Source organism: Drosophila kikkawai, chromosome 3L (genome assembly GCF_030179895.1).
Source record: "Drosophila kikkawai strain 14028-0561.14 chromosome 3L, DkikHiC1v2, whole genome shotgun sequence".
Taxonomy (NCBI): domain Eukaryota; kingdom Metazoa; phylum Arthropoda; class Insecta; order Diptera; family Drosophilidae; genus Drosophila; species Drosophila kikkawai.
This window is the reverse complement of record NC_091730.1, coordinates 5,905,919-5,932,337: the sequence shown is the minus strand read 5'-3', so window position 1 is coordinate 5,932,337 and position 26,419 is coordinate 5,905,919. Positions and strand designations below refer to the sequence as shown.

Here is a 26,419-nt window from a genome sequence, read left to right as displayed (position 1 = left end):
GTCCCAGTTGGGTAGAAGATAGCATCCAGGCGGGCCATCAGCGTGCATATTCATATATTTGCATACCTTCATTACGGAATCATTTACTAGGGCATTCTTTTCATGTTTCCAAGCCTAATATTCAGACACTGAGAGGCAAAAACTGATACAAAAAATGGAATTTTGTATTCATTTATTTGGAAAAATGTAAATTAAGGCTGTTTTTTTCAGATTTGCTATTAGCATAAATGGTTTAAATTGTTTTCTGTAGTTTTTTATTTACAAAAAATTATATGGTTGCTATTTTTATGAGTGGTTTTTATATCTAGGTACGCCCACATAATTTTTTTCTTTAGTTTTTATTATATATACAAAAATATTACGTATACGCATTATGCATACGCCAGGTTGTCTTCCTAAAATCACTTTTAATTGGTAAACTCTGATTAAGTATCATTTTAAAATGAAGCTGTTTCGGATCTTAATAAGTGTTTCACTCACTTAAAATAATCCTGCTTAAGCCCCAGTTGTAAACCATCTCAGCTTTCGGTAATGTCTTGTTAAATTCCCTCGAAATTGGCCTCTGAGAGGGCGAGAACCCATTGATGCATTCCCCTATCGATTACATGCCACATCCCTGGAGCTGTGCTCTATCCCGGGTAAGTAACGTTTAAGGAATCCGATGACGCCGCCCACACATCCTTGCATATATGTAAATATGCTCTGGCATCACATGTCGATAGTTAAGGCCAATCATTGCTTAGTTTGCGACACACTCGAAGGCGCATCTAAGGCGGCAGGCAGACTAGGGGGTGGAGTGGGTGGTTTGATCGAAATTCCCAGCAATTTGTTGTTTTTGTTGGTGCCCCGAACTATGCAGGCGGACTGAAGGCAGAGGGTGTGGCAGGAGCACAGAGGAAGAGGAGTGGCAGCCGCAGCTACCGCATTATCCAGATCACGTTGATGCTTCTGACATTTTAGGTTCAATCCCTGTGGGGCTTCCGTTCAGCCAACATGCTGCACTCTACACACACACACTGGCACACACTCTGACACACACATGCATGCAGGCATAATTTTGTCGCTGCAACATTCGCAATGATGACAGCCGGAGCAAGGATGTGTGCGGGTGCCTGGTTTCCACTGCGGCAGCAATGCGGCAACAGCTTCTGGCGCAGCTCCTTTTGCTGATAGCTCTGTGATTTTATCAGCCAACAATTTCCATTTTTCATTCGACCAGCCGCGACACACCCTACCGCCCCTTCACTGCATTATTTAACGGCGGACTTGCTGGCAATGTGAGCCAAGGAAAGTGGCCACAAATAGAGCGCCCATAAGCCAAATCCTTTATTTGCCAACGGAAGCGGCGACAGTGCCACTACAAAAATATATAGAAAAGAAAATATGCATAAAAAATGTTGAGCTAGAAAATTAGAAAAATGCCAGCCAAGGCAGCCCCCTTCCCCCTACCTTCACTCTCTCTCTCTATCTTTTTCTCTCCAGGGAAAACCTTGAAACTGGATGTGCCAAAGCTGAAAACAAAAATGTGTTTCAGCCGCTTTCTGTCGCCTGTGTGGCGCGACCCAATTTCCCTGGTGGCGATGGCACTAGTTGAGGTTCTTGTGGGGCCTACAGCCTCCTTACAGCCACACTGGGCCACTGCCAAAGCTCTGTCATCTTTCATGGAGGAGAAACCGAGTGTGTTCCCATTGAGTGGAAAAGGCATTCTGTTTGCCAGGTTAGAGGGGGTAAAGTCTACATTTTTTTTAAAGCGATTTAAATTTATTTGAAATAAGAAATAAACTAAAGAGAGCTAAGAAATTTTAGATTAAATATATTAGGTAACAATACAAGGCTCCTCTCATAACTCTGAACCCATTTAAATTCCAAGTACACCCATTAAAAACGACAAAATCTTGGCCTGAAACTTTTCAAAATGAAAGCAAAGTCATAACCTTTTCCGAATCTAAACCTGTAACAAAAAGCTAAAGCTCTGAAGCAAGTGGAAATTGCATTCGAAATGACATCGTAAAGAAAGCCATTTCCCCGGGTTTTGCATCCCCCAACAAGCAGACTCCTCATCATCCTTGAAAGGAGCTTCGACTACTGAAGCATTATCGAACACCAAAAACGAGCCACATCAATATCGATGGCTTTGAAATTAACCTTAATTATGAGGGCTCTCTCTCTCTGAGTACATGAGATGCGGAGTTCGAGTGACAGTTATTGGCCAAGGGCAAAGTCAACTGTGATTTCAAACCACCTTCCTCCCCAATCGTAAATAAGTTAGCTGGGCCATAAAAGCGAAAGTATCGTAAAATCGTTCTGCCAAATCAGCGATGAGGACCCGGGCAAGGACAATAAGGCGAGCTCAACAGGCGCCACCATCACTCAATGGACCAGAAATGGCAATGGGAATGGGAATGGACTAGGGGCCACAACCTCTAAATCAAACAAGGCCAGCACGCACGTACGCCTTCATGGCCCTGAACAACGAGAATGGATGAGGCACTGAATCACCCAAATCGCCATTGGAGCACTGCAATGCTCCGCCTGTCAAATTAAGACACACTCATCGGCCCTTCGGAGGCTGTAATTTGTGGTGTATTTATTAGTGGCAAAGGTGGGGGGGAGCAACTCCTTATCGATACCCATAAATTAATGTACTTCGATTAAATAAGAGATGTTTTTAAGGAAAGTTAATAATATATATTACAAGGCTTCTAAAAGTGGTGTATATTTCATATATAAAGAAACTCTAGGAACTTAATAATATATATTCTAAAAGTGGTATATATTCCCTTGCAAATCCACCTTCAACTCCTTCTCGTTGGTCACACCTCCCCCTTTGAGGTCACACACATTTATCATAAGCCGGCAGAGCAAAAGCTGTCCTCCCAGGACGTCGGTTGACACCTAAATGATTCCGATAAGTACCTTAGCGGATGTGTACATTTGTCGAGTGACTTGTTTTGCACTACCCATCCTAGCCACCACATCCTTTGAGCAGCTCACCTTAGTCCCTCTGTGCATATTTGAAGATGCAGAAGTTGGGAATCAGTCGACTTGCGGTATTTGCCACCTAAGCTGCTTTGTAAGTTGCCCGGCTGGAACGGCGCTCGTCGGGATTTATGAATTTTGACTTTGGCCTGAACCACTTTGCTCCACTTGGGCGCCACTACACAGCCATAGGAAAGCCTGCAAAGTGGCAAAAGAAGTATGTAAATTTGCTCCTCCACTGGCCACAGCAAAAGGCAGAGGCTTCTGCTGGATGGAAAGAGTATACAAATTTTACGAATATGTAAATAGTTTTTGACAAAAGGAGTTGTCACTGCATCAAGTTGGGCGGTGGCCACAAAAATCCAAAATTAAAATTTTCCAGCACACAAGGAAAACTCCAACCGAGAAAAGTTTGCATTTTCGGGCTGCAACAAAATTAAAATATGCCACAAAGCGTGGCACGTCGAAGATGCAGGAACACACCCAGGCACACACACATGCAGGGAGAAAGGGATGAGGGATGAGGACGGAGAGCAGGAGGAGGAGGAGGCTGTGTCAAGAAAGGCAGCCACAGCAAAGCCTACAAGGCGGCTTCGGGAACGCTGGGGGAACGTTGATGAACCCCCAGTGGAACTTTCATGAGCCAAAGCCAACAACATTACAAATTTACACAGCTGCGGGTGGGAGCTGGGCTGGAGTTGGAGCCTGGGCTTGGGCTTGGGCTTGGGTTCTGGTGATGAACCAGGAGACGTGACGCATACACGTGCCAAGCGAAGTGGCGGAGAGTGGGAGTGGAAGTGGGAGTGCCAAAGGATGTAGCAGGAGGTGGAGACATCATCATCATTTTGCGCTCTGCGGCAGTGACGGTGATGAGGATGCGGATGGCGATGACGATAAGGTGGCCAACCAGCGCAGACGACTGTGGAGAAAGTTTACCAAGTTGTGCAAATTAAATGCGAAATCTAAGTGGAAACGTACATATTCCTGTAGCTTATTGATGAGGCCATGAAACATTGATAAAAGAATACATTATTAAAAGCATAATTTTCCCTCAAAATTTAAGGACTACATTTTCCTGGCAATGTAAAAGAGAAATTTTAGGGTCTTGAAAATGCTAAATTTTAAAGAAAGAAAGAAAGTTTCCATTTATGTAATTAAATATACAATATTTTAAAATATTTTGTAACTATATTTTAATATATGCTTTCTCTTTTTAAATAAGTAACTTATTTTCCCTGGTGTAAATTGGTCTTAATTTCCATTATGGCTGCCCAGACTGTTGCACATTTGCATGCGGGCCCAAAGGGACAGGTGTCGTGGGAGCCGAAAGCAATGCGCCATGTGATGCTCCATCTCCTGCTCACCTGCTGCCGCCCGTCACCTGCTGATTGTCTCCTGATTGCAGCGCCATACGGATACATATGCACATATACTCACGTGCAATTAACCGCAGAATCAGAGGACATCAATACGTGGCCTGCAGTTTAAGCGGGTTTGGATGCTGTGCCGCCTGATGCCAAGCTATTGATTGGGTCCAGGCTTTAATAAGGAGTTGCTACTCGGAATGAAAAGCTGATTTTTATTGATAAGAAAGAAATGGGGGAATTTTATTTCTTACTTGTGAAGTTGAGGTAACAACTTAAAGCTGTTTTTAACTCTGGGTTTTTAAGTCTTCATGGAAAACTAAATGTTTTAAAATGATTTATAATCCCTGTTTTGATCTATTTTATTTCCTGTACCTGGCAGTAAATCAATCTCCTTGGTTCAAGCCATAAAGAAATGATGTTAGCCATATAATCACGTCTAAATGCTGTCGTTAACAAATGTTTAATTCCCCTGACTGGCAAATGCAATTTCTTGTGACATAAATCACACAGACGCAACTCATTTGCATATAGTACACGGCTCTCGCTCGTTAGTGTAATTGATGATAAACCTGGAAATACTAATTTGTGGATACTTTGCCTTTGCAGATTGACATCTCCTGTCGCAACACAAAGAACACCGTCAACGCGCTCCTGACGCGCACGAACTTTGTGACTCTAAAGTACGTGACCGATGGCTGGGGAACGGATGCGAATGGCTTCAAGTTGGTGATTACGTCGGTGAAGGATCCCAGTAAGTGGAGAGTGCCGATGTCATTACATAAGCTAATTCTTGGTTTTCTTTCAGAGCATACCTGCAAGGACTTTACCTGCGCCACCCGCGAGTTTTGCATCCATCCCGATCTGCTGTGCGATGGGGTCAATCACTGCGGCGACAACTCGGATGAATCAGTGCAGAATCTGTGTCAGAGTACGTAGAATTAAGTGTTACCTGTATTCCCATAGTTAATGCTTTCTTTCCCCCCTTTCAGGTGAGGCTAGTAGCACCGTCTTTGGCATGGACATGACCTGGTTCGTCTTGATAGTCGTGGGTGTTCTGCTGGTGCTCAGTGCCATGATCGTGGCCATAGCCATTTGCGTATGCCGGCGTCAGGACGAGAATGCCGCCAACCAGAACACAGCACTCCAATGTAAGATCCTCCTCTAAAAGTATACAATTAGAGCTCCATTAACCTCAATAATCCTTTTAGTGCATCACAATGCCGACACGAATGGTTCGTCAAAACATCTGCACTACCATGGCATCAGTGTCGGCGGAACGCTGACGCGGGAGCACACCCAGCTGCCGACGTCGGGAAACTGGCATCACCCTGCGGGACCATCCGGGTACCACCGCACTCCACACAGCTACTTGAAGATGGCCACCAAAGTCCGTCCCATTTGGTGCTTGGCAAATTCCGTCAATTAGGTCAAGATCTATCGCATAACTCCGCCGGGCTCAGTCAGACGAATATAGCCGGAGCTGGCGCCGCGGGCGCTGCGCAAAAGGACGAATGGTTCGTCTAGGATTGCGTCTAGGAGGAGCATAGCGGAATAACCGATTGACTTGAGCACAATAATCTGTACTTTATTAAGTAAATTTATGGATATTTGCAGAGCATTAAATGAAGTGGGTATATAATATTATTATTTTATATTTTCTTATATTAATTATCTTTTCTTGACAGGACTGTACGACTATATTTAACAACAATTAGTGTGGACATCACCGCGCAGGGTGTATTATACAGAGATCTCTCCTCGTACCCAAGCAGAGACTCGAACGCATTGGGCAGGACTTGCCGGTCCTGTCGGATAACCAATGCAGCTGTACATAGTCTATAAATAAATATAACAATTATAATTTAACTGATTGACATTGCACGCTGGCTAAACAAGATCCTTAAACTGAACCTGATCCAGAATCCCAATACCTATCATAAGTTGGTGCAAGTACATACGTTGGCATTTATTTAGAGTAATTATTTACGTTTAGAAGGCAGAGTAACAAGTATTGATCTTCGATTTTAAAGTCAGTTTGCATTGCCTTGCGGTTTGCGTTCGATATGTGCACAGTTGAAAGTAAAATTATAGATATTGTATAACGAATCCGGAGATAGTCGCAGATTCTGAAAGGAACAATCGTAAGCATTTAAAAGAATTGTGAACAGAAACAGAAAAAACCGTAAGAAGTATTAAAGCTCAACTTGAATAACCAAACACTGTCATTAATATACAACTTCCGACTCTAATCAATTTGAGATAAAACTGGTCGTTTTTACCAAAAAAACTAAGCTGAATTCTAATCACAAAATGGACACAAGAAGATCAACAAAACAAGGGATGTACATAAGTAGTCGACAATATACTCACTTACTTACTTACAAAAACAAGGAAACGGAAACCGAATGTCATTAAGCGTAAACGGAAACGGAAACTTCAAACGTAACTTCACCGCCACTTCCCATTGTCCACAAGGAGACTCCGACATAAGCAAACATTTCACCGAAAGGAGACTCATTCCGAAGAAACCGAAGAACCGAAACCGAAACAATTGCTAAGCGGAAATATTCTGAGACATTAAGGACAATACAGTGAAAACTTTTGCTTTTGATACAACCAAATTGAGACGGTGCCGGTGGTTTATGGTGCATTTTAACCTACAGAAGTGTCCGGAATACGAATACGAATACAATTTTCTACAATCAACAAACCGAAATGGAATTCTACACAAAATTAAACGTAAAAAAACCGAGTTAAAAATTGAAACATTTTGCTACAAAATCGAATGATAACGATCATATACATATTATATTGAGGAGGAGTCACTTGAGAAAACCAAACTAAAATGCTTCAAAATGATTGTAGTACTTCCCGCCGTTAATATTTTTTTAAATATATCGTACATACTACAAGAATACAGATAATACTTAAACTAAGAAGCAATAAGTAAGAACTTTTTCCGCTGCTATAAACAAAATAATTGTCTTTCAAAATACTTCCAATAGGCCCGGGCCCGGTTAGCTGATTTTTCTCGATTTTAATTTACTTTCCCCGTTTGCTAAGCCAGAATATTAAATGAAACAAAAATTAAAGGCAAAATTAAACTTTAATCAGAGTGTTAGGAGGCATGTGTTCAGCCCGATCAGTGCGTTTAAGTCAAATTAAATTAAATTAAATTAAATTAGTTTTGTACTTAGCTGTAAAGTGAAAAACTTAACTAACTAAACTTCTAGGCATAATTTCCGCTGAAAGTCTCTCTCTCTCTTCTTTGTAACCCACTTTCCCTCCTTCTTTCTTTCGAGTGTAAAACTACATACATACATGCGTCTTATACTATATATATATCATAAATTATAGGAAAATGGTATTATGATGTATTATGATAAATTGAATTTTTAACCGAAACTTATAAGCAAATTGTATTAGGCGTCAAATTTTAGAAGCGAATGGCGAGGAGGAGCATACGTTATGGGTATGAGCTGAGGCCCCGCATTCACACCATACCAACAAATTAATCTTAATTACTTAAAACAAAAACGACGATAATAATTGAAACTAAATAACAAACTGAATAACCACAACGCTAGTTTATGCAATACAGGAAATATGGAATACTGAAAAATTATGCGTCAAGTAAACAAGTAAAAGAAAACGTTTACGCAAGATTGTATTGTAATATCTAATCGTAATTGTACTCGTAATCGCATGCCTACTCCCCAGCACTGGTGAAAATCGGTTAGATCATGTCGTACGTACGTATATGAGTGTAGTTAAAATATACATACATATTTACCTAAATACAAATCAATCGAAAAGGGGGGCTAACGGAGGATGAATCAGGAATAAAATCCTGCTAGATCGATCGATCTATATCCTCTAGACATCCCCGAGATGTTTTGTAAAAGCTAATTAGCAAGTGTGGATGGTGATGGTGGGAAGAGCTTTTCGTTTCTCCCAGTGTAAGTGTTACAATGTGTTACCATTAATTTTTTTTACCTTCAACACACTCTCCGCCGCAATTAGTCGAACTCTACTTAGTATATGTACTATATCTATGGTACTTACATGTCTGTACGTACTTAAATAAAAGAAACAAAAAGAGAAAGCGAAATGGTAACCTCCTGCTTTGCCCACTTAATCCATAGCCAGGACTCAATTAGATATATCAAGGCTCTTGAGTTCAGTAGAATGTAAATTGAGAGCTCATAATTTTATGTGGATGGAATGGATTACTATGGGTTGAAAGGTAGTTAAGTATAGAGATCGACTAGGTATACATCCGAAAAGGAGAGAGCCGTAGAGCAAATGTTATGCAAAATTGGGCAATAGAATCCGATAATCCTCTAGGGAATATTAATAATCCACAACCCGAAGGCAAAGAGGTCCACAATTTTTAGAGTTTATCACTTTGGTTAAATAAAGAAAAGTAAGAGTAATGAGATTTTACCAATACCAAAATACCAGCAAACACCACAATAACTAACCCGAAACGAATGAATGATTAAGAGCCTAGGAAGGAGATGCGTATGAAATGCTTAGCTTTGTGTTAAATTGCTGTTGAATATAAATGTACTTGTACAATGATAATAATTACGATGGCATTAGACACAACAAAACACACACACACAGTCAGAACAACAACAAAACAGAACACTCACCAAAAGATCAGACAATGCAAGAACAGAACCCAAATCCAAATGAAACTAATTATAATAAAATAAAGAATATAAAACGTTAACTTGATTGTGGTTTTCAATAAAGTATCCTAAACAAAGTGAGTAAAGAATCGATGGTAAGCTAATTTTGTTCAAAAGAAATCCTAAAACATCAACATAATAACCACTTAGACAGAGAAGTCCTCCAATGAGAGGATCATCTCCAATTCCCGCTTCTTGCGCCGCTCCTCCTGCTGCCTCCTGCAGTGGACTTGGGCCAGACAATTAACCGAGGAAATCACAAAAGAGGACACCATCACAAGGGCCAAGAACTCAAAGACCCAAACCACAATATTAAAGATATCCTGGGAATCTGATTTGCCGCCTCCATGCATCTGCTGCTTGGTGGAGCGCAGCACCTCCCGGATCAGCTTATGCAACGGTGGTCCTAGGTAGGGCACCTTTACCAACCAGTTTGCCATTTGGTCGACCAAATCATCAGTGAAAGCCACAATGACGCACACCTGCTGTATGGTGGCCTTGACCAAAGTCTTGCCAATCAAAATGGCCACAAAGAACCTCCAAAAGGGCACGAGAAAGTGGCCACAAGTGATGCCAGTCATGTCAAACAGAGGATTGGGTACACTTGCAGCGAGTAGGATGGCCACAAAGGACACTCGACCCATCCTTTCTGTTATAGATTGCTTTACCCGCTCCAGCAGGCTGAGGCTAGTACCCGGTCTTCCGCATGCCACCAACTCCGACTCCTCCTTCTTCCCAGAAAGACGGGCACTACGCGCTACAAAGTATGAAGGTAACTCTCCCAGGGCTGTGCCCAAGCCCCAGAACAGTGCCTCCGGTCGGACCTTTGCCAGGATATCCCATTCATTAAATTCCTGATGCTGGTACGGCTGCGGAGGGCAAATCTTCATGTCGGGATAGGGTGGCGCCGGAAAGTTCAGTGTGCCACACTCTTGAACGGCCAGGGTTACGGCGGCTATGTGGGGACCCAGGTAGAGCAGGAAGGTGTGCAACCCAGCTCCAAATCCCACGGATGTCAGCACTCCCAGGAACAGCCAGTAGATTGCGAATCCTAGATGATGCTTACATAAAATCACATAATCAGCGTGAGGACCTGGAAGGAAGCATATGATCCCCAGAAACATCGAAAAGCCCAGCAGCCACATGTTCATTAGCTTTTTGTAGGCGAAAAGAAGGAACTGACAGACTTCTAGGCCTGCATAGTTCAAGGTTTGCACAGGACGACGCCAAAGGACCAGGGACTTGCACTCGTCAGTCTCATCCGTTGGATGATCTACGGATGGAACTACTTCTATGTTTGCTGACATGGTAGCTTTAAATATTTCACAACTTGGTACTGATTGGTATTGTGTTTTAAGTTTACTTTCCAGGAGATTTTGAAGGGACAACTTTTCCATAGCAGCAATGATAACTAGGGTTTATTTTTTGTATATACTTTGTGTGTTTATTTAAAGAATGAGAATTTATTTGAATGATAATAAGATAATAAGAAGTTTTAAGATATATGTATAGTTGAATAATTAAGATATAGGAAAATGACTTTAATTTGTATAGTATTATCATACGTTTTTTAAAGGCCTCTCAGTGCTTTGAATAATGATAACTGAATAATTAAAATATAATATAATATGATATAGAAAAACGTATTAAATTTATATAGTAGTATTATCCTTCTATCAAAGATCTCTCAGTGCCTCATATTGCCAACGACTCAGTGGACCTGGCGGAAGAGAAATAAGTTTACCAACAAAATTCTCGTCCTTTGTCACAGCCGATTCTTCATCCTCGCACTCGTATTTAAATGTACTAATCTCGGTTATAAAATTTTCAAATTCCAAAGTCTCCTCAGACCCCTTCGTTAGCTCCTTCAAGCTGTGGATCGCTTTAGCACTGAAGAAAATCTACCATTAGCTTGAGGAAAACAAATTAATTAGGAAAAACTTACATGTTTATAAAGTGATTTTCCTGCAGACGTAAGGCTGTCAGCAGAGGCAGGACCCTTAGCAGGGGCAGAAGTCGATTTCGATGACGTGGACTGGACACCTCCAATCGCTGTATGCCCATGTTTTTGATCAAGAGTTGCAGCAATTCTTGGAACACGATCAACCTTAAAAGCCAGAAGTCAAAAACAGAGGAGTGCTTTTCCATTATGCTAAGGTGAGAAGTTAAGAGAACTGAAATCCGAGTCTTGGAGGTGTTTTTATTGCTGTTTACGTGCAACAGTGTGACTGGCAGGCAGCGGATATATCCTTGAATTTGGTGCTCTAGGAGGACACCCAGGAGTTTCTCCAACTCAAGGTCTAGATATTTTAAGCGGGCTCCTGTCTACAAAAAAATAAAGTAAAATAAAACAAAATAAAATCAGAGAAAACAAAAAAAAGGCTCCTACCATTTTATACTGAACCAAAACCTTCCAAATCCGATTGTTTGGCAACACCAAATGTTTCGATTGCAACAATCGACGGAACACGAAATGCATATCAGACACATAGCCCTCGACGAATGACTCCGACTGAGAAGGACGCAGAGACAGAAGCAACCAGTCCAACAGCGTGCCATATGTGGCATCATTCAGGCTCAAGTCCGGCAGATTACCAATATGCAGGATGAGAGCCGAGCAGAATAGAAACTTGGCTCGCACAAAGTCCAGACCAGAGTTGGAAAGTTCCGACCAGCAAAAGTCGAGGAGCTGATGCACCAAAAGGGATATCCTGACTCCCTGTTCATCGTTGGAATCCTCACGCTCTATAAACAACATGACCAGCATGGTGGCCAAGCTTTCGCTGCCATAACAAACTGAAATTTAAATACATAATATATAAATTTATGAAAAAACCGTAAGGTAGCCTCCACATCCTACTTAGATCTTTGTTCTGAACGCGTTTCTCCAGCAGCAGATTGGCCAGAGTCGGATAGATCTCCGCCAGATGACGGACATCAAACTTTTTGGGTATAAGCAAGGAGTGCAGGCGTCGAACACTCAAGGCATAAGTTTCCAGTAGCTCGGCCATTTGGGATTCCTCGGCATCGCTGGCATTCAATTGGGGCATCAATTGAGCCTGCTCCTCCTGTATATAATTCTCAGCTGTCGTGTGTATTTGATCATTTCCCGTGATCTCCACCGAACGATAGAGATTTATGTAGAGATCTTGGACCTCCAAATCGCTAAGGGTCTCATCTTTGAGGAAGTTTTCCAGGCAGAAATTCTCCAGGTTTAGGAGAAGCTGAAAAGATCAAAAGAAATGTTATATTTATCTAAAATATGTCTATATATAATTCTTACCTCTCCCTCCTTTTGAAGTACTGCCCCAAAATCCACCATCCCATAGACACTATACAGTATAGCTCGAGTGCCAGTTTGGTGGGATGCCGACTTCACAAGACCTGGCCAACAGCGTAGTAAAATGTTGACCTGCTCAAAAGCCTCCGGAACCGTTAAATACTCGGCCATAAAGCGCTCAAAAAGTATGCTTACGCACTGAGCAGCTATATGACTCAATTCAATTCGCACATTAGGAGCACTAAGCACCACTGCGTAGGACTCGAAACGATTTATCTGTGGAAAGTGCTGGCCAAGAACTCTCAGATATTTAGACAGCTCACCCCTGAACTGCGCATAGCTGGGATTCTTGCGGAGATTTCCCTGCGTCTTGACATACGTTTCCAGTATGTGCAGGGATATATCTCTATCCTGGTACTTGCGCCGCGATAACTTGACGTAGAGCTGGGCTGCCAGGTTGGGAACCCCCGAAGAAAGTGGAGTTCGCAGTATAAGCTGCAGCAAGATCTCGTGAAAACGGATCGTAAAGCATTCGACACTGACCAAGAGTCTGTTAAAGGTAATCAAAGATTGCATATAATCATATTGTATTGCTCATATTCTTGTTTAAGGATGGCTTACCTTTGAAGAGTCATTAGATACCTAATGGCAGCCAAGAGCAGCCGCCGGGAAGTGCTCGTCTTGAGAGTCTCAAAGATCAAGGCCATATATTTATCGGTGATTAGCTCATTGGTGAACAAACGCAGATACAAAGTGTTGTCTTGATCCCGCTCCCTGGTGGTTTCGAACTGCTTCAGCATGGTCTCCAAGAATTCGTAGGCTTCGATGTAACCGTTAGGCTTGTCCATCTGAAAGTAAAACCAACTGTAAGCTTTATTTAAATAAATCATTAAATTACCTCAACGATCAGGAGGCAGAATACAAAATCAAGAGCTGACTTCTCCGCGCCGCAGAAGGTCCTGTAGTGCGCATGGAACATGTCCAGCATGGGAGTTACAATCACCTCGCTAGTTGCCTCATAGCTGTATTCAAAGAAACATTTATAAATAACAAAAATACAACTTCTGAGGCACTCACAAGATTCCATAGCGAACGTCCACCGCCAGAGACAGGCAAATCTCCTTGAGACCGTCAAAATTAGCGTAGTCGGGCAGCAATTCGGAGAGTCCATCCAAAATGTAAAAAGCTGTTGGATTTTGAGTTAAAAAATACCAATTTTATTTCAGTGTCAACTCACACATCCTAGCCATGGGCTCGCAGAGATAGCGATTCGCAGAAGTGGTCCCACCCAGCTGCACGCTGTCGCAAATGGAGTGCACCACCTTCATCCAGACGATCACAACTCGGAAGTAGGCGGACAGCGGATGGGTTAGCCGATCGAAGCGGCAATTTTTCACATCCAACTTCAAAGCGGACGTGTACACCGACAATAACACGGGTAACTCCTTGAAAAAAGCCCGCACATTGTTCATCAGTTTCGGATTGGGATTGAAAATATAGTTGGGGTTGTCGTTGTGGTACGGATGGTTCTGCGTCCAAAAGGAGGCCTCTACGTCCACGTTGAACCTAAGGCCCAGCAGCCGAAAGCATTGGCTCACGAATCTATGGGACACTCGGGTGATCCAATTTTCGGGATCAGAGGTCACAGCTGTCAGGAAAGCCTTAGCAAACTCCGCGGTTGCAATCTGAAAATAGCGGTTATTCCAGCGGTTGGGTAAGGTGTAAATATGGTCACTAACTTTAATTTCCCCGCCCGTTGCAAGAACTGTATGGAAATCCATTTTAACTTGACTTTTTTAAGCGTAGTTTTAACTCATTTAAGCATCTTCAGTGTTGGAAAACTACAAAGTCGAGGCCATTGGCTGTTATCGATAACTGATCGTTAATCACAGGAAAAAAAGATAGTTAAACATGGTACAAAATATTCAAAATGCCGCTATAATCTTTTTTATTATTATTTTGTTTAAACGATTATTTTGTTAAACCAGTAATACCCATTTTAAAATGTTTTAAACGCAGTTTTAAGTCCTTAAAGCATTTTTCACTGGTGGAAAACTATAGATTGCAAAGCTATAGCTATACCAAAATTCTGAAATTCTGACTTTTTATAAAATTTAAACCGAAATTCTGAAATATTAAAAAATTACAATATCTCAAAAATTAATAAAATATGTTTAAAAACAGCCAAGTTAACATATTTTTCCTAAAAAGCGGTCGATCATTTGTATAGCAGCTATATGATATAGTCGTTCGATCCGGCCCGTTCCGACATATATGACAGTGAAAGTATTCAGAAGACTTAATCCAAAAAGGACTTCCGTTGCAATTTCATTTCAAACATCTGATTAAATTGAGATTTCCAACAAACAGTTTATTTGTATTTAGGTTTGTACATTCTGTATTTGGTGAAACACAGCACATATTACAAAATGCATATAGTATGTATATTTACAGAGCAGAGGTTGCACATGTAATACCGATAATGGCTAAACCTCGAACAAATCAAATGCACGTCTAATACAAAATGCAATTACAAATAGTTTTCGTTTAACTAGCCGTAGATAATTAATTTAAAAGCTCACTTAACCTAAATAGTGTGTGTTCTTTGCAGTCGGATTCACAAATACTTGAAAACGCCAACATTTGACATCATTCTGTGGGATGCCCAGGGCAAAATGACACTAGAGCAGGTCGGAGGCTATCGGATAGCCAGCGTGAGACAGGCACTTTAGTGACCCTTCTTCCAACTGTATTCTTAAGAATTAAGCCAGATCTGTCAGCAGATCTGATCTTTTTGGTTTTACGCTTGTACTGGGTGGCCCTCGCAGCAGGTGCTAGTACTTCTTGAGTTGCTCGTACGTGATGAAGAAGATGATGTTCCAGGGTCCCATCCTCACCCAGGTGGGTATGAATCCCTTGTAAAGGGCTAACAGTCCCTCGTTTCGGATCGTCTGCACGGCGCAGTCGAGACTTCCGCTGTACAGCTTTGGTGTGGCTGCTGCCGTGACAACGCCGTTTATCGACGACATGCTCACATGTCGCTGGTTCATCAGGCGGGTCTAAAGACGAAAATAAACCTCAATTCCTAAAGTCTCACTGGATTACTTTCTACTCACCCGAATAACATCAATGGGGGTAGAGGCTATGGCACTGCCCAGGCTGGCAATAAAGCTTGAGCTGCAATTTAAATGAATTATTTTCAACGAACTTGAAAGGTTTTTACACTCTCTTCTCACTTACATGAAATGATTGGCCACGTGATCTCCAAAGGCATTCATCAGCTGCAGCTTGCAAAAATCATAAACGGGTAGCTCCACAGAGGCAATAACCACGGCCCGCTGAGCCGTTGGCCCAACGCCGCGCCACAGTCCCCGAATGCCCTCGTATTTGTAGATCTCCCCGAAGCAGCCCAGCAGGCTCTGGTGCTGGCCCTTGCCATGCACTTGCATGCGCACCTTCAGCACATCCGTGGGATTGGCAATGGCCGAAGAGATGGCTCCGGCAGCCGCTGCGCATAGAATGTTGCTCCAGACCCGCTCGCTGCCGTCCTCATTGGTTAGCAGGCCGCGCTCATTGGCCAGTTTCTTGAGCGTATAATAAGTGCCGAACTTGATGGTGCCATAGGTGGCCTGCCGCAACACCGCTGGCCAAATGCTGCAAGGAAAAGTAAATATTGTTGCTTAAAATATGATGCTTTGCCCTGGTATCAGTTTCAGATACAAAGTCTAATGGGTTAGCAGCCGCCAGCAGGGCAAAGGTTGCCGACTGATTAAACTTTTGGCCTGCCGCGAGTGTAAGCCTTATCAATGGGATGTTTGTTTCTATAATACAAATTATACCCCCATAGGCCTTGCCTATAAATAGCTGCATCTACGTATCTCTATATTTCATGTATCATCAAATTCCTTAACCTGAAGTTCCCCCTCTAAAGTTCCTTAAACAAAGACTCCACTGTGCTTCCCCTTAATCCAATTATTATGCTCCCCAGCAGACGAACACGTGACCGTCACACGTTTTGCAATGATAAGAAGTCGCTGCTGCTCTCATGGACCCATGATGTGACAGCGTGCGCATGGAGCGAAGACTTCCCCACATTCTTACCCGGAATACAAGGCCCTTAGACCCTCCTCGCGGGAGATTTTCACAAAGGCATCGGTCATGCCGCGATATCGCAGTTGCGAGAAAGTTTGGTCGATTTTCTGACCTTGGATTTGGAGGCGCGTCTTGGTGGTGTCGATGGGAAAAGTGCCTGCAATGCAAATACGTAAGGGTTTGTTTACAAAAGATTCGCTGGTGAGATTAGCGATCTGTCTGATTCTGTTGTCGCCGAGACCACTGGCTAGCTCGCTAGCGGGGCAGGGGAAGGTGTCACCACCTCTGTTTTTGTTTACCAAATTCCGCCGTGATCGAGGCAACGCCGCCGTAAACAAAAGGCCGCCAGTCCTTCACTTCCGTCATGGCGCCGCACCTGTTGATGTCCGGTTTCGAATCGAATTACGCCCTGCACCCTGCCGTGTCCACCCACGCCAATTTGTCGCGCTACCTGGCAACAAATATGAATACTGTTCGCGATCGCCTTTGCATCCAGAAAGGAGTTTAAAGCAAAATGTTACGGATTAAGTGCGGTCCAATTGGAAAATTTGCGTAAGCTTTGCCAGTGTGACCAATCATTTATTACCAAAGTTAGCCACCTTCTGCGTCGAAGCGGTTACTTAGTGTTGCCGGACTGCTGAAATTGGAAGCCGAAAAGCAGCGTTGCCAGGTTTTTCAAGACAGATTTGAATTAGAAAAGTTAGACAAAGTTTAATTATGTTTTATTTAACAAATTTAGACTGATTTAATCATTTTTATTAATTATTTAAGTAACATTATCGATGAATAACCTTAAATTCCTATGCCCGTTAGTATTTTAACCAAAATATTCGCTTTAATAGTTAAATTAAATAGTAACGGCCAGTCAAAAACAAAACATTGAAAACCTGTGCCAAAAGTGGACCAAGAAACAGCATGCTCGCTGCCACAAACTTTAAACGAATATATTATTGACTACCGACAGCAAGTTAAATTAGCTGCGATGAACTGGGAATTCCTAGCGACCATAGCCCTGGCCTCGTGGTCCATCTAGTGCAGGTTCTCCGACAACAACGACCTTAGCTGGCATTTTGCGCTCTCCCTCTCTCGCTTTTTGTTTGTTTCGTTGCCAAAATTCGCATAATTAAATGTTGTTTTGGTGGAAGCAAAAGTCCGATAGCAGTGTTTACTACGATTTTTCTATGTTTAATTCACGTCACTCGCCGATCGCTCCGCGGAACCGGATCGTGAAAGTCGCGGCGTCAGACGGTCGCCGGGCTTATGGACCAGTAGATCCAGTGGGTTTAACCCGAAAATGGACAGCAGCAAACAAAGCGGAGAGTCCGCTAACAAAGAATTTGGCAAGTCAATTTAATCTCTGCAGCCCCATTGTTAGTCGCAGGCACAAATGTAATTTAAAATCGCTTTACAGCTTATTTCACTTTGCTTTGCATTCCGCTGCCGGTTTCTCCGCTAAGTGATTTTCGCCAGTGGAGCGTTCTCTGCCGGCTTAAAATGCGGGGGCGTGCGCGTAAATTGAGCGTTTCGGATTTGTTTGCAAATCAAATTAGCAGATCAAGTCAAGCGATCAGCCAAATGCGTGCGGTCAGATGGAATTTATTGGGACTTGAACTTTAAAGCATACAAATTTTTAAGTTATAAACATTACAAATGGCTGGAAGATGGTATAACAACTTTCTTAAGTCTACGGCAAGTTTTTGTAAAATAAATATATGTTTGAATATTAAATAGTGCTCACAAATGTGACTTTATCCAATAAATTAAAATACTGACAGTTTTCCAACTGAGTCCTCTTATCCCTGGTCGACCAGAAATACAATATTATGTTAAAAATATAAAAACAATACTTTGAACGCGTGCCAGTCACAAAGTTGGCATAGATTTCCATAATATCATATAACTGCTTTTTGACCAATCATTGTGCTTGGTTACTCACCTCTCCGGCATGCGGAAATTCCCAAAAAAAAAAAGGCACTGCCCATATTGGTTTTAATTTGATTTCAGCTTTAAATATATTTGAGTTGTAATTCGTCAAGGTTTCCATCAAAGAGAGGATCAGACAAAACGTGTAACAAATCTTAAATAAGGAAACAATAAAGGAAAAATAGAATGAGTTTCTTCTCTTAACTGATGATGAAAATACCTTAAAATCTTATGCACAAGTTAGGTGGATCTAATTAAGTTAGTGATGCCATAATTAAATCGGTCGGAAATGCTTCCTTATGGCTTTTATGGAGAAGTACCAAGCAAGCAAAAAATTAAAAACAAAATGTTGAGCATCACGAGACTTGTCTTGGTTTTTTTAAGAAGGTATTAAGACCATAAAATTCGATTTAAATTCATTTCCAATTTAAAGTTAATTAAGGTTGTTTCTAGACAAGATTTTAAATTGAATTCCAGTCTGATTATTAAAAAAACAATAACTAACAGAGTCTTAAAAGTATTTCCCAAGTAACTTAATTCCCTGGGCTCTTTAGATTCCCTAGATTGATGCTCAAAAGTATTTCCCAAGTAACTAAATTCCCTAGACTCCCTTGATTCCCTAGATTAATGATCTCTTCGGAACGCCTCCCTAGTTCGACAGCCCCAATTTGGCAAAAATGTTATCCCAAATCAATCAGCTAATGGCTCTATCAGGTATTCCCCAGAACCGACCGGGTGAGCACAGGGGGGAAAGGCAATAGAAATTTCTTTAATCCCAGACTCGATAAATTAATTTGTGGCCAATTTGCATATTTAACACGCAGGCCTTTTGTTTACCGTTTAGGAGTAAAAACCCCGGACTAACGAAATCCGCATACGAGCGCAGAAGCCAAAGTCTGGCGCCAAAGAAATTGCCAACAATCCATCAAGTTACCCGATCTCGGGCCATGTGCTAATCGCCTTTGGGAATGTTTACTACATATATCTATATGGTATAGAGTGTGTACGGCGTGAAGATTTTATTACACACCGCCATCGCTACTGTCGCCGTGGTGAGTGATAGCCGGACGGACCGGTCCAGTCCGAATCGTTGCCTAATCGAATCTATTTCCCGATCGAACTCCAACTCGCTGATTATGCAGGAATTTCATCAGCGACGTCTGTCGCGTCTCCAAGTCGCCACAGTAAATTCTGGGAATCTGACAGATTTTATGATGGCCTAATATTCGTCTCATATATTTATTTTCAGTCAAAACTATGCAAAAATGTGATAAGGCACATGGGAGTTTCTTGTTTAACTTGAACTTTGGGACACTCTGGAAAAGCCATTAATATGCTTAATATAATTTGTTTAAATTATCCCTAAATACAGATAAGTAAGCTTTATTTACATATTAATAATTTATTTCCTTAGACATTACGTACCTAATCTCAAAATTATAATTGAAACCCAGTAGCCCTTGGAGGCTCTTGTCTTCTTTCTTCAAACGAACAATATTAAAACAAATTCTAGTTCCTTTTTGCATCCATAGAAATATTTCTTAAGCCTTTGACTATGGCTTCCGAAAAAGAATTAATTGAACTCGTTAAATCAATCAGAAAGCCAACCAATTTGGAAAAACTAATGAAATCCACAAAGATTTCTCAGCTTAATACCGAGGACAAGGCGAAGGCAAAGGAGCTGCTGGTGGGTTTGTTGGGTGCTGCAGTGCGTCTGGGTTTTATTCACGAGTACAAGGAGCACTACTGTGATGCAGCCCATGCCGATGATATGATTGCACTTATGGGCTCAGATTCTCAGTCCGATTTCGACGATGTCAGTTCGGAGTCTATGGAAGGCTGGGGGGATTCTGGAGAAGATGAGTCTTGATTGCAGGAGATTCTTAAAAGTTTTCTGTGAAAGCCTTTGGAGTTGAATTAAAAATACCTCTTAGATTGTTAAGGAAAGTGCCCCGACAATTACATTTAAAATCTTATCAGATATTTGTATAATTTATTTTAGGGGGAAGGTATAGAGTATAAGTTGTCCTCGTCTGAAGCCCCCAGTCTTGGGCCAAAACTTAAGAAACCGGCCAAGTGAATGCCTGCCTGCCTGGTACACAACCTCATCCATAATGCATCACACCCGAGCGGCAATTAATCAACAATTAATTTTTCATAAATTGATCGTTTATTGGCTGAAGGCAGAAATTACCTGCTCGGCTACCGTGTGCGCCGCTGGGCTAGCTGTGGAATACAAAAAAAGGTAATATTAATTACTAATTATGCGCGGCGTCAAAACAACAAAACTAAGGCACATAAATATTTATCGATTTGTCTGCGGCTTTAGTCACAAACACGAACCGTCAGAATGGGTATAGGCTATGCCATGTCGATCTGGGAAACCAGAGACGACGACGACGACGACGACCTATGGCGATGGCACGTAGGCCAAAAAGTGGCCAATAAAATGGAAACGAATAAACAATAAATCAACCGCAAATCGGTTCGAATGGAATTTTTAGCTTACATACATACAGTTCGCGACCTTATCACGATGCTAGGCCTGTAAGGAATACCGTGGAATACTAGCGGCCTAGGGTCCGGCCATAATTAATAAATTCCAGCGTGCGCCGAAGCTCCAGTGCCAGTCCCCCGGCAAACAAACAACAAATTGACGTCACACCGGGCTCGGACTCGGACTTGGACTCGGACTCCTCGCAAGTGCGACATGGGTATCAAGGCTTGTCGGCGGTGGAGACGTTGGAAACGGGTTAAACAAGTAAAAAGATATCGAGAGCCCAAACAACAAACACAAACAACTGGCAAAGGGGGGAGGCCTTAATCAAAAAACGACGACTGGCTCAAAAGTAACTCTTGGCAGAAATTGGGGTGATCGAGAAGTTCAGGATTCACTGTGGTACAGCGTCCTTACAGCTAGAGTAGGTACAAATAAATAAATTTAATTTATTACCCGGTTTCCTAATTTGTTTAAAAACCTATTTAAGTTGCAAATAAATTCTTAAGAATTTACACACTGCGTATGAGCAATATAACTAACATTTTGCCGCTACATCACTCATACGCAGGGTGTTACAAATGTTCTTTAACTAACAAATTAAATAATGTTCATATTATAAAAATAATATTTATATGAAAAACCTTTAAATAATATTTTTAAAATAATATTATTAATATTTTTAAAGACTCACCTAAAAGTAACATAAGAATGCGGATTTTCAGTTAATATAAATTATTAAAACTACTTTTTCAACTTTTATCTCAAAATTTAAATTATGCAAACAGTACCATAAAATCCCAAGTGCACACACTTATAGCAGTCACTTTGTACTGGTTTCTGGCATGCAATAAAATCGCTTAAAAGTCGGGAAGCGACTAGTTTTCATTAAGCGTTACGCCTTCTGTTGGCCCAAAGGTGGCGGACGGCGACAAGTTGGCGTCAGCCAAATGGGATAATAAGGCCAGGCCGGCAGCCAGGCAGTGGCAATTTTAATTTTCAATCGGCGCCAGGTGCATTCACCTTTCTGGCTAGCCATGTACATTTTTTTTAGCAGTGTAGCTGCAAGTAAATTAGTGAAATTGTTTTATATAAAAAGAGACACATGCATGGAGAATTCGGATCAAAGTTTGATCATCAAACATTCAGAATTTCAGGTAAAATGCTGTTGACACCAAAAACTTTTATGAGTTTTTTATGATGCGAGTTTTTTTTTTTGATATAAATGAGGGTACAATGTAGATGATCTGGCCTGGAAATACACAGATTCTGAGTTAAAACATCATCTATACTACTTATTTTTCTGCTTAAAAATACTTAATACTTAGAGCTTGGTTAATTAATGTACCATTGTTCAGGGATCTTCTCATCTCAGTTCTGGTTGAGTGCCAGGAGTAAAACTTTAGTACAGAGACTTGACTTGGCTTTAACTGCCTTTCTTTTAAAACCAGTTAAATGTCAGAAAATGACCTGGCGGCACATGAAACTAATAAATATGTTAATGGGGAATAAAGGCTATTATTCTGTCAAGACTTCATTTGTTCTTTGAACTCCTACTCTCCCAACTCAACCCTCTTCAAAGCCATTCCCGGCCTTTGGATTGTTTACATTTTCCTCGCTCCGTTTAGTCATCTTCAAAAGCTCCGCCTGGGCGTCAGTGCATCCCAATTTGGCCAGATCTTTTAGCCGCATTTAGCAGTAGTCCATTCGATGCGCATCGGCAAATTCCCAACTCAAAAGCCGGCTAAATGGGGCTCGGCAGCTCGACGTATTGCCATTTATGAAGATTCAAGGGTGGGCGACCCCACCGCATACCAATGCCAATACAGCTAGGAACACCACACCCTTGGCCTGGCCATTTTTGAGGCGGCCGGTTAATTAATTACGCAAAACTGCAAAATAATGCAGAACAATGGCCGGGTAAAAGCATTTCGCCAGCTCGTAGCGATCGCTCCAAATAGCCGCAAAGCCTCGTGAGATTTATGGCGCTCGCCCAACTCCGGAATATCCCAGGCCCCCGACGAACCAAAAAGAAAACATGTGCTTCGGCCGAGAGAGTGGGTTATTATAGCCCGATCTCATGATCGGCGGCTCTCTCCGGCAGACATAAATATGGGAGCCCCCACGAAGGTAGCTTCAGTTGGTGACTGAAAATCAGACCGTGCACAACAGCTGCCCGTGACAAGCCCCAGCTTAACGCGCAATTCAAAGCCAGTGAACAGAAATACGAGAGTGGAAGCCAAGCTCGTCTGCAAATATTTATAAAAAATATATATTTAAAAAAAAACTCTGAAAAAACCCAAAAACTCAACTGCAAAATGCAAGTGGAAAAAGTTTGTGCCACCATCGCGGTATTTGCCATCTTTGCCTGCGTCGTGGATGCAGCAATTTACTCCCAGCCTGCCATCTTTCATCCTGGTTAGTATTATATATATATAATGTGAAGGAAGAAAAGTTAACAAATAGGGAAAATCTACTAGAAGTGTTTTATTTATGGTTTTCCTTACTACAAACTCCCAACTTTTAAAAATTACATTTTGAAAAAGTCATTGAAATCCACTTCATACTTAAATTTCCATTTAAATGCGAATTTTTTTTCCTGAGAATGATTGAAAATTCCATTACTCAAAGCTTGCTTATGGAGTTTTCTCATAAAGTTTCCATTTAATAGACAGGCGACCTTTGCCAGCCACAAAAACACAATAAAACAATAGCATTGATGGCGCTTTGCAGTCGTGATTGATTTACGATTGGGTCGATGATTTGACGAGGCCTAACATATTAGCTCATGCCTCGATCTCGGTCTCCAGTCCAATTCAAGCCAATAGTTTTCAAGAACAAGAATATTTGACGTCAAATATTGGGGCTAAAAATTTGTTTATCATTCCAAAGCCTGAGACATGTGATTTATGGCTTGATATATTTTCGATTTTTGGCTGCTTTCGCTGACGTCAACAACAAACAAAAAACAACGCTAATAAAAAACAAAAGAAAACAATGATATAAAGTCGAACAACGCAAAAGGCAAATACGAAAACAACAGATGAAATTTGTCATGTTATTGGCCCCCTTTCTGTGGTTGGTTGTGTAGCAGATTCAGATAAACAGATACAGATTCGGATACAGATACAAAATAGAGATAGATATGAATTTCGGTTTTTGGGTTTTTCGCATTCGCCAAAAATTAGCATAAGAAATGTGCTGATGTGGTTATTATTCAAGCTCTTGCCTAATTTGCATCGCTATGCGGATTTGAGTTAGAAAAATTATCGATTATCCCCCTCAGAGATCGCCAGATACTATTTTCCTTCTGCTGAATTATTCATGCGTGAAGGTCGTCCGACGTCTTTGGCTGGGAATTTCTGGCTCACTAATCTATAAGAAATTAGCGCCAAAATGGCTTAAAAATAGGCGATGAGTTCACGCGAGCGGCGGTATTAATTGCACAATTGGTCGGAATGCGTGTTCTTTTCGGCTCCTCGAATGGTAAATTAATGGCGAGTCTCATTAATCAAACTTACCTTTCTATTTGGCAATTTATTTTTGAACCCGACAACTCGGCAATTCGCAGCCGCAGGGCAGCCCAGCCAGGCCAGGCAGTTCGTTATAAATAAAAGCACGAGTACGCTTCACCGCCATCTGTCAGCTTGGCTCATTGCTTGAGGTTTAAAAATAAATACCAGTCCCCAGTTGCCAGTCTCCAGTCTCCAGCTCAAGCCACAGCCTCAACCGCAGGCTGTCTATAGCTCTGATGTATTTATATCCCGGCATTACCTTTACTTGTGTGCCAATTTTCTTGTCGAATGACTGTCAAGTTCGTGCCTTAAGTCTTTCGTTTTCTCAGCTTTAGCAAGTCATGGGATAGTTACAAAAATAGGCTGAGTGGCTGCGAATAATTGTTTATAAAAAGTTTAAAAATTTCCATGACTTTATAAGTGCCACTGAGGTAGTGGGTGTATTTTAATTGATGTAATTTTTATTGATTTTGTAAGAGAGCCTTGAACTTTACTTGTAAAATTAATAAATTTATGATTACTCGATTAAAAGCACCTTGAACTGAATTTTGTTTCGTTTTTTTTGTTTTGTTTTGTAAGTGGCAAGCACATATTTAAATTCCGCTCGGACACAAAGTCACGATTTATAGCCACTTCCTCATAAGCTCGCAAGACATAAATAAAATGCATAAATAAGATGCAGTAACTACGAGACAGCTTCGGGGAAGCAACAAAGAAGACTGGTACCACTTCCGCTTGCACCTATGTAAACTGAAAACAATTTTTTATATTCTCTGACAAAGGGGGAAAAGGAATTCTATAGTTTAATCAGATACCAAGAGAGTATGCTTTAATTTTAAAGATATTTTAAGTTAAATATATTTACTAAATACAATTTCCTCTTCTTTATTACAGCTCATCCCGGCAAATGCTTCGACAAGTTCACCCGTAAGGCCCTGCTGCCCGACAAGGAATACAAGCCGAAGGGCATCTGCGCCGCTATGACTTGCAACCTGGAAGCCCGCGAGATCAGCATCGAGACCTGTCCCTATGTGGAGGCACCTGGCTGCGAGGAGCTGCCCAGCGACCCCAACTGGCGGTTCCCCAAGTGCTGTCCGCAGTTCAAGTGCGTTGACTTCAAGACCGGCAAGGACTTTATTGTCTCGCTGTAGAAACCAAGTGCGAGAGGTGGCTGGCAGCCGCAACTGAAACGTGATTTTACATAAAATGTATTGGTAGTTTTTTAGACCCCGCGAATGATAGAGTGTCTGTGTGAGCAGGTGAATGTGTGTGTGCGATGTGTGATTCATTCTTAATTTATTTATTGTAATTTGTACATAACAACATAAAACAGCATAAAGCCCTTTCCCCCCCGTCATGTTTTCATGTGTGAACATAATGCAATTTGTTTTGATTTATTCAAAAGTCCCTGTATGCGATATTTGCAAGTATGACTAACTGTAAACAAACTATGTTTAGTTCGTAAGGTTTAAGCGAATAAACTAATAATAAACAAATCAGAAATATGCAAATGTTTGCTTTAACGGATTGACTTGGATACGTGATTAGCGGCGTCATGTCCAAGTTGGGAACGTTTTCCCTGCGGTTTATTTGCGCAGTCGCTGCCTGTTCCACCGGATTACGCGCTCTTCTTTTTTTTGGATTCTGTCAATAAGCCAAAAGATTATTGGCTGACTCATCTCTCGGCTTGGGCAAACATCGCACATGCCGCATATGAAGCGATCCGCGGCAGAGCTCCAAATACAATCAAAAGTTTATTGCTCGAGAGTCCAACGGTTTGCCGACTCTGCGCCTGAGACGAATGATAATTTTATGGCCGACGTTGCCCAGTATGAGTATTAGAGCTAACAGGAAATGCCAAGAGTCGCTGAATGACCAGCTGTGGATGTTCCAAAAATAGAATTAGAAATGGTAAGTAAACCTAATAATTAGGGGAATTTAAAGCTTTATTACTTCCAACATAATTGGTAATTTAGTTATTAAGATGTGGCTATTGTATTTGAGAAACTAGCTTTCTTTATACTACTTTGGGTAATCTATAAATATACATTACAATGTACAAGATTTAA

At 41.5% G+C, this 26,419-nt stretch overlaps 5 protein-coding genes and 1 long non-coding RNA gene across 7 annotated transcripts in view; 2 read left to right on the top strand and 4 right to left on the bottom strand.

Annotated features, from left to right (window-relative positions):
• The window catches only part of loaf (lost and found), a 34,498-nt gene extending 25,414 nt beyond the window's left edge, over positions 1-9,084 (top strand). The window contains exons 4-8 of the mRNA XM_017165853.3: positions 4,953-5,097; positions 5,152-5,274; positions 5,336-5,494; positions 5,555-5,973; positions 6,032-9,084. Coding sequence (XP_017021342.1) covers positions 4,953-5,097; positions 5,152-5,274; positions 5,336-5,494; positions 5,555-5,772 — 645 coding nt within the window. The 3' untranslated portion in view covers positions 5,773-5,973; positions 6,032-9,084. The remainder of the gene's footprint in view (positions 1-4,952; positions 5,098-5,151; positions 5,275-5,335; positions 5,495-5,554; positions 5,974-6,031) is intronic.
• LOC138928627 (uncharacterized) lies at positions 4,186-4,677 on the bottom strand. 2 transcript variants are annotated; one of them, XR_011445029.1, is made up of 3 exons: positions 4,598-4,677; positions 4,417-4,551; positions 4,186-4,363 (listed from the first exon to the last, which is right to left on the bottom strand). It is a non-coding gene; the product is annotated as an uncharacterized lncRNA (long non-coding RNA). The 2 variants fall into 2 exon arrangements; XR_011445028.1 differs by having other exon boundaries at positions 4,417-4,534; positions 4,598-4,655.
• On the bottom strand, positions 9,060-10,443 carry LOC108073998 (vacuole membrane protein 1). Its single transcript, XM_017165851.3, has one exon. The coding sequence runs from the start codon at positions 10,438-10,440 to the stop codon at positions 9,190-9,192; it is 1,251 nt and encodes a 416-aa protein (XP_017021340.2). The 5' UTR covers positions 10,441-10,443; the 3' UTR covers positions 9,060-9,189.
• Positions 10,444-10,566: 123 nt separating this feature from the next.
• On the bottom strand, positions 10,567-14,176 carry sunn (sisters unbound). The gene is made up of 10 exons (XM_017165547.3): positions 14,063-14,176; positions 13,561-14,008; positions 13,401-13,509; positions 13,222-13,345; positions 12,945-13,171; positions 12,327-12,873; positions 11,904-12,267; positions 11,433-11,839; positions 10,989-11,368; positions 10,567-10,933 (listed from the first exon to the last, which is right to left on the bottom strand). The coding sequence occupies exons 1-10, from the start codon at positions 14,102-14,104 to the stop codon at positions 10,720-10,722; spliced, it is 2,862 nt and encodes a 953-aa protein (XP_017021036.1). The 5' UTR covers positions 14,105-14,176; the 3' UTR covers positions 10,567-10,719.
• A 497-nt stretch (positions 14,177-14,673) lies between these two features.
• On the bottom strand, positions 14,674-16,986 carry Bmcp (uncoupling protein Bmcp mitochondrial). Its single transcript, XM_017165620.2, has 5 exons — positions 16,715-16,986; positions 16,425-16,572; positions 15,564-15,977; positions 15,440-15,500; positions 14,674-15,382 (listed from the first exon to the last, which is right to left on the bottom strand). Exons 1-5 carry the CDS (start codon positions 16,779-16,781, stop codon positions 15,158-15,160), a joined length of 915 nt encoding a protein of 304 aa, XP_017021109.1. The 5' UTR covers positions 16,782-16,986; the 3' UTR covers positions 14,674-15,157.
• Positions 16,987-23,078: 6,092 nt separating this feature from the next.
• On the top strand, positions 23,079-25,855 carry LOC108073886 (uncharacterized). The gene is made up of 2 exons (XM_017165671.3): positions 23,079-23,253; positions 25,245-25,855. The coding sequence occupies exons 1-2, from the start codon at positions 23,154-23,156 to the stop codon at positions 25,499-25,501; spliced, it is 357 nt and encodes a 118-aa protein (XP_017021160.1). The 5' UTR covers positions 23,079-23,153; the 3' UTR covers positions 25,502-25,855.
• The last annotated feature ends 564 nt before the right edge of the window (positions 25,856-26,419 follow it).